General features: G+C 37.5%; 1 protein-coding gene across 2 annotated transcripts; it reads left to right on the top strand.

The window, feature by feature from the left end:
* Positions 1 to 184: 184 nt before the first annotated feature.
* LOC117464046 (uncharacterized) lies at positions 185 to 6176 on the top strand. 2 transcript variants are annotated; one of them, XR_011644912.1, is made up of 5 exons: positions 185 to 354; positions 1556 to 1903; positions 2127 to 2234; positions 3627 to 3727; positions 5522 to 6176. XR_011644912.1 is itself a non-coding variant. In XM_034106574.2 (5 exons), exons 1-5 carry the CDS (start codon positions 1147 to 1149, stop codon positions 5585 to 5587), a joined length of 681 nt encoding a protein of 226 aa, XP_033962465.1. In that variant the 5' UTR covers positions 1048 to 1146; the 3' UTR covers positions 5588 to 6176. The 2 variants fall into 2 exon arrangements, 1 of the variants encoding a protein (XP_033962465.1); XM_034106574.2 differs by lacking the exon at positions 185 to 354 and adding an exon at positions 1048 to 1204.
* Positions 6177 to 7515: the final 1339 nt, after the last annotated feature.

Genomic DNA, 7515 nt, shown 5'->3' with positions numbered 1-7515 from the left:
ATTGTAAAAACCGAGATTATTTTACACAGAACCTGAAGCAACAACGGAAAGAGGAAGGAACAGAGCAGCGGCAGAAAAAACACAATGCCCACTGTGACGTGTGTGTGTGTGTGTGTGTGTGTGTGTGTGTGTGTGTGTGTGTGTGTGTGTGTGTGTGTGTGTGTGTGTGTGTGTGTGTGTGTGTGTGTGTGTGTGTGTGTGTGTGTGTGTGTGTGTGTGTGTGTGTGTGTGTGTGTGTGTCTCATGGGTTCAGCACGAACAGCCAGGGTGATCTACGAGGCTCCCCACATCGACTCTGAGGAAGTAGAGATGGACAAACACAGCACCAGCTCCTCCACAGGTTCCTCTCAGTGGGTGAGTAAAATGACATCAAGTCTACAAACAGAGTAACAGTAGCAAACTGAAAAAGACAAGGGGAAATGGTAGCGCCAACAGCAGGGTCTTCGTTCCCTTTTTTCCTTCAGTGTGGCGATAGTGAATGAAGAGTCAAATAGTGTGAGGAAAAGGAAATCCACCTTTTGATCACTTTAGAGGAGAAAAGAACAGACATTGGCCATTCTATTGTATAACGCAACCGGTGTCGACCAGCGGTGTCTGTGTTGTGTTTTGGAAGATAAGACGCGAGTCAGCATATTGTTGTGTGTGTGTGTGTGTGTGTGTGTGTGTGTGTGTGTGTGTGTGTGTGTGTGTGTGTGTGTGTGTGTGTGTGTGTGTGTGTGTGTGTGTGTGTGTGTGTGTGTGTGTGTGTGTGTGTGTGTGTGTGTGTGTGTGTGTGTGTGTGGTGGGAAGGACGTTGATAGCTGTGAAGAGTGTTAGTTGTCTGTGGTGTGTGTGTGTGTGTGTGTGTGTGTGTGTGTGTGTGTGTGTGTGTGTGTGTGTGTGTGTGTGTGTGTGTGTGTGTGTGTGTGTGTGTGTGTGTGTGTGTGTGTGTGTGTGTGTGTGTGTGTGTGTGTGTGTGTGTGTGTGTGTGTGTGTGTGTGTGTGTGTGTGTGTGTGTGTGTGTGTGTGTGTGTGTGTGTGTGTGTGTGTGTGTGTGTGTGTGTGTGTGTGTGTGTGTGTGTGTGTGTGTGTGTGTGTGTGTGTGGTGGGAAGGACGTTGATAGCTGTGAAGAGTGTTAGTTGTCTGTGGTGAATCAGAGTGCAAAGATGAAGCTTCTTCTCTGCAGTCTGCTCCTCGCCTCTCATTGTGCCCTCTCATCTCGGAGTGAGTAGAAACAAAGCGTAATCTTTAATTTAACCTTGTTAAACTTGTACTCGAAAAGTATGGATTTCATCTAATGTTTATTTATCAATGCCAGCAATAACTGTTGAATGTGTAACAATAAATGGCAATTGAGACCACCATTTCCTTATTGCTTGTGTAGTTTCCACATTTTGGTTGTAGACATTCGCTAAAGGAAACGGTTTAAATCTCTATGATCTTCTTAAACCATGTCTAAAAAATGGTCCATAACATGTTACACGCTAAAAGAAATTGCTGGTCCAGCTTTTAAAATATGGCAATAGGTACTGTATTTGTTATCAACTCATCATGTACCATTCCATCTCTTCACAGGTGTTTCATCAGGTACATTTGATGTTACCCAGTCTCCTGATTTCTCCGTCACGGAGGGGGAGACAGTAAACATCGCCTGCTGCTGGCCACTGGAGTTTGGAAGAGTCAGAGTTAACTGGATGAAACATGACACACATGTTGGGTCTTTCAACCTGAAGAATCTCTCTCAAGGATCTCTGCAAAAAGAGACATCCAAGTGCTCAAACTTGACCTTAATTAATGTCACCAGAGAGCATTCAGGGACATACATATGCAGGGTGACATTGGAGATACCAGTTTTAACTATACATAAAGGAAATGGTACTGTCATCACAGTTGTAGACAACACAGACGACAACACAACAAGAGGTAGGTGACAAAACAAGGCTTCACATTCACTTTTAAACCTTAGATCAGTCACATTTTGCCTGTTTCATAAATAAACAATCCGTGCTACTTTTTTTAACATCTCTTTACCTTGCACACAAATCCAATTTCCTGTAAAAGAAAACAAATTAAAGGAAACTCCCTAACACTTTCACTTCTGCTATTTTTCACTGTTATATTTGTGTATTAAATTTTCTCACGATAGGACAAGATATCCCTTTTATGGAGTGTTCTGTGATCATTTGTCTGGCTGTGGTGACTCCATTACTCCTCATCACACTCTTGTGTTTCTGCTGTCTGCGAAGGAGACAAGGTAAAGAAAAATATATTACTGCCATATTGTTCAAGCATTTGAAACTCTATTAAGTGATTGTCCCAGAATAAAAGGTTGGTTTACCCAAATAAAAAAAAAGCATATTTCTCATTTACCTCTATACCATGCAGATAGGTTTTAGCCTATTTACATTTAATAAGGATGGAAGAGAATATAATTAGTTTTTTGTGATACACCAGCTTGAAGGTCATATTATTTCAAATAAATCATCAGCATTTATTTTATTAAATGTTTTAATACGATGTCATTGTTTTAAGAGACACAACTATCGCAGTTGAAAGACGTTAACAGAGCAGAAACTACAAGGCTTGAATTTGAATAGAGGAACAATCTAATAAAACATTTACAAATAGGGGACTAATGCTAATCTGTGCTTTGAAGATGAGGATCTTAAAATACATTCTTAAACTTCATAATTGTCTTTCTAGACACTAGAAAGACACTGATACTGACATCTTTTCACCGTATATACTGTAATGAAAAAGTGCCGAAAAACTCAAGTCGAAGGTAAAGTTGCGTATTTGAAGCAAAACAATGAGTTAATGACGTAAAACATCTACCCTGGACAGCACTTCAAAGGTGAAGTCTTTGTAATGAATATAAACTTAATAGAGACTTATATTAAATGGGGGACAAAATCCAAACATCTTGATCGTCACATGTGAACATTTAGTCATACATTTGGTTAGATAAGTCTTAATTTAACTAAATGGAAAAATCGAATATGCACAATCTGACATTTCAAAATATATTAAATGAACAAATAAAATAAATATATTTGAATTCCTGGACTTTATTAGCTCATGCATTTTAGCAAGATTTATTCTCACGGTAAACTTCCTGCACTTCCAAATATCTGCCACCTATCTGTGTTCTGCTTTTTGCGTTTTCGAGGTGAGCGTACCCTGCAGTCTTTAATTAAATGTATTATGTCAACAGTTTCCACATGTATGTATTGGGTTAGTCAAAATCTAATAATATTAAGTTTAACCTATTCATATTTAAACTTGATATTATTGCTTTCTACTAACCTAATGCAGTTATGTGAAATCTGTTGACATAATACATTTAGTTAAAGTCAACTGTGACTGCAATACATGGCTTGGGTAAAATAAAGCTTAAGTGTGATGCTTCAAAGTCTGATCAACCTGGATGAGATTTTGTTCAACATACCTTATCATGACTTTTGTGTGTGTGTGTGTGTGTGTGTGGTGTGTGTGTGTGTGTGTGTGTGTGTGTGTGTGTGTGTGTGTGTGTGTGTGGTGTGTGTGTGTGTGTGTGTGTGTGTGTGTGTGTGTGTGTGTGTGTGTGTGTGTGTGTGTGTGTGTGTGTGTGTGTGTGTGTGTGTGTGTGTGTGTCTCATGGGTTCAGCACGAACAGCCAGGGTGATCTACGAGGCTCCCCACATCGACTCTGAGGAAGTAGAGATGGACAAACACAGCACCAGCTCCTCCACAGGTTCCTCTCAGTGGGTGAGTAAAATGACATCAAGTCTACAAACAGAGTAACAGTAGCAAACTGAAAAAGACAAGGGGAAATGGTAGCGCCAACTGCAGGGTCTTCGTTCCCTTTTTTCCTTCAGTGTGGCGATAGTGAATGAAGAGTCAAATAGTGTGAGGAAAAGGAAATCCACCTTTTGATCACTTTAGAGGAGAAAAGAACAGACATTGGCCATTCTATTGTATAACGCAACCGGTGTCGACCAGCGGTGTCTGTGTTGTGTTTTGGAAGATAAGACGCGAGTCAGCATATTGTTGGAGCCGATCTGTGTTTATTCTGACAACAGATGTACAACAAATCAGTTGTTACTTTATTATATGCCCTCACACTTCGGCTCCTGCACAGATGAAATAAGAAAGAAATAATTCAGCATACACACATGTTCATAGCTTAATGCAGAAATGTCCGAAAACAGTGCAGTTTACCTCTCCTGGGAAACACGTTAACAAAAAGGGAAGAGGAAAACATGAAGGACACTATAAAGCGGGAAAGTCCCCATAAAAATAATCGTATGCGTACAGGGACTGCATTTCAGATGTTCTGCCCACTGATTTGAGGACTAACAAGTCAGACCATTCACTTTTGGTAGATACAGAACACAGAATTTGTGTGATTGTAATAAAATAAATTACAAATAAATGTTAAACACCAAACATTACTGCATATTTACAATTGGTACATATCATCTTATTAAAAAAATAACATTGATTTAAATGTCTTTAATCAGCCTTCTTAAAGTTTCCAGAATTGTTCCACAAGAGGTGTTTTTATATATTGCGTGAGCTGAAGTGTGATAAATGGTGAATGGTGCTAAATATGCTAATCTAAAACTACTCTCTGAAGGCATAACATTATTATATTAACTGTATTTTCCACCTCAGTGGAAATGTGTGTTTGTCTTTTCCAAGTACATCTCCAAGGTACTACAATATACATAACATAACACACCATTAAAACATGGAAATATACACAAGTCCTAAGGGGCATGTGGCAGCAATACGTAATGGAAGTAGAATGAGAGCACATTATATAAAATAGCAGCATTCTCAGTATTTAATATATCAAATTAAAAATCCATTGTTGGTTTCAATTTGATGTTATTATGTTCTGCAGCATAATGAGCATATACACTGACCACATTTGATCAAATGTTCAATCCATTAGAATTGAGTTTCTTTCACCTTTAGGGTTAGGGTTAGGGTTAGGGTTATGGTGTAATATAGTCCCCTACAGCATTGAAAGAGCAAAACTTAAATTGTTCCCTTTTTGTTAAGAATGCCTTATGTAGTGGCTCAAGCTTTATTTTAGTTTTACTTTTGTAATGAAATTCATTTCAAGTTTTATATTTGATCTCTCTCACAAATGTAATAGAAATATAATGCGGTGAGGCAGCATCATGATAAACTTGCATCATACACTTGCATTTAAATTAAAAAAGTAGATGTTTCATTGGGGTAGGATTTAAAACACAACCACACTGTTGTACTGGTTTACACTGCAGCAAAAACACATTTCAGTTTTTCTGGGGATTCAGTATGAACTATGATTTCGTTTGAACCAAAACGGGGACATACAGTATTGAGTAATAATTATGAAATATATCTGGCATCCTGTTTCTGACCAACTGTTTCAATTTCTCATGCCTCCTTAATTCTTTGTATTGCGCATTCGCAAAGCTCTTATGTCAATGTACATAGACACAATGCTATAGCACTGACACAGTATAATGCTTGCAATCACAGTTTTTATGTGTCTCTCTCTTTCAGTGTCAGGTGCCAGTGTACGAATCCTTCGATTACTTCGAGCGTGTGGAGAACAAAGAAAGTGAATGAGGACCTGCTCGGGGAATTTTTATATATATTTTTGTATCCGTACTTTCAGCATAAAATGATGTATATACCTTTTTACTTTTACCTGAAGCATGTACATGTTTTTAAATGTGTGTAAATATTTTCTATTTTCTATAAATTCTCTTTTCCATAAACTCAATCTATGTGGTCCAAGTTCATTTAAATCAGGACATTCTCTTTAAACAAATGTTACTTCGACTTTCACTTGATCATACACTGAAAAAATGTAAAAAAGAGTAACTTTAATTAAATGTATTATGTCAACAGGTTACAAATAACTTTATTAGGTAAGTTGAAAGCAATTGTATTAAGTTTTTACATTTAAACGTAATATTAATGCTTTCAATTGATCTACTATGTGTTATCTGTTAACATAATACATTTATTCAAATCAACATTTATTGAGTGTACTACAAGCTAGTCAATGGTCTGCATTAGTGAGAGGTTCTGTAGAAAAGATGCCAATTTCACAATGTCTTCCGTTCACACTGTGGAAAGTGTGGTGTTACTGGGTTGCTGCATTAAAGGTCAACAACAGGAAGTGGAAACAGCTCCTGTGTCGGTCGAAGTCGCTACTTGTGGCCTTGTGAGTGCATTTTCATCTCACACACACACACACTGATACAGAACTTCTAAAATGCAATATTCTGGTTAACTGACTCTTACTGTTGGTGCATTTTGCTGCGGCAATGTTTCACTATCATTCTCTAACCATCATTAATCCCTCAGTACATGTGCCACAGTGCCCTATTAGGTGAAATGTTAATTTTGTGAAATGTCCAGTAACGACACGTACAAAACAATCTTAGCATTATTTAAAAAATCAACATTACACTCAAAAAGTTAGCAGGAGTTGCTAATGCTAGCCAAATGCACGTGTTTAATTGAACCTGAAATAAGGTTATATTCTTTCTTCGTCTATTGTTAAAGGTTTATAAGGATTATACCTTGGACATGACATAAATCAGTTTTTTCTGTTAAATATTGGTCACGGTCTCCAAAACTAAATAAAATATCTCAGTCAAAGTGCTAATTTGTTAGCATACTGTAGGTTATGTTAAATAACTGTAGCCTACTCCTAGCATCCCTACAACACTGAACATGAGAAGCTTTAGCTGCATTGAACTAGTTAGATAGCAATTATCATCCTTGTAGGAAATGCTAAGCAGATATAAAGTTAGTCAAATGTGTTACTGCTCTTCATTTCTTACTCGGAACCATCTGCTAGATTTTATTTGAGATGTTATCCTGTAGGTGGCTAAGCATTTTCATGATTCAAAGCATCTCTGTCCAGAATGGCAAAAATGTTGTCCTGGGAAAAAAACAATGTTTAAATCCAACATTCCCACTGTGCCAAAGCATTCAATGCCAATGTGCTATACATGTAGCATGGTAAGCAGTGGCTGATGCAGACTGAGGTTTTAAACATTAGATTCAAGAACTTTAATGAAATGTTTAAGGCACGACAAAATGTATTTTGTGCTTGTCCCGTAGGTGCAACATATATAGAATAATATAACAAATGAGGATTAAATAAATGTAAAAACCCATAAAATCTCATCTGATTTGATCTGAAGCACCTGTCTGATGGGGGGAAGCTCAAACATGTTCTGTCTGGGGTGAGTGATGTCTTTAATTATGACTTTGTCCCCTGGCAACGCAGTGCCAAGAATGCCTTGTGCTGTTTTCACAAAATGCTGTTGTGCTTTCTCTTCTAGTGTTGGCCTATGCAAACATGTTATCATTCTTAGTGATTACCAAAATACCTTTTAATAAACATAGAGGAATATCATTTTATTTAAAGACACATTTAAATGTTGCACTTAAGGTATGCATAACTATAACTCAGATCTTGTACTTGAGTAAAAGTAGAAGTACCAGAGTTTAGGAATACTTTGTTACAGTAAAAG

Source organism: Pseudochaenichthys georgianus, chromosome 18 (assembly GCF_902827115.2).
Source record: "Pseudochaenichthys georgianus chromosome 18, fPseGeo1.2, whole genome shotgun sequence".
Taxonomy (NCBI): Eukaryota; Metazoa; Chordata; class Actinopteri; order Perciformes; family Channichthyidae; genus Pseudochaenichthys; species Pseudochaenichthys georgianus.
This window is presented reverse-complemented; position numbering and strand designations above follow the sequence as displayed.

Coding starts and splice junctions, on each gene's coding strand:
- LOC117464046 (XM_034106574.2), top strand. CDS start 1,147: ATGAAGCTTCTTCTCTGCAGTCTGCTCCTCGCCTCTCATTGTGCCCTC. Junction 1,904..2,126: donor AGACGACAACACAACAAGAG/GTAGGTGACAAA, acceptor TTCTCACGATAG/GACAAGATATCCCTTTTATG. Junction 2,235..3,626: donor CTGTCTGCGAAGGAGACAAG/GTAAAGAAAAAT, acceptor TCATGGGTTCAG/CACGAACAGCCAGGGTGATC.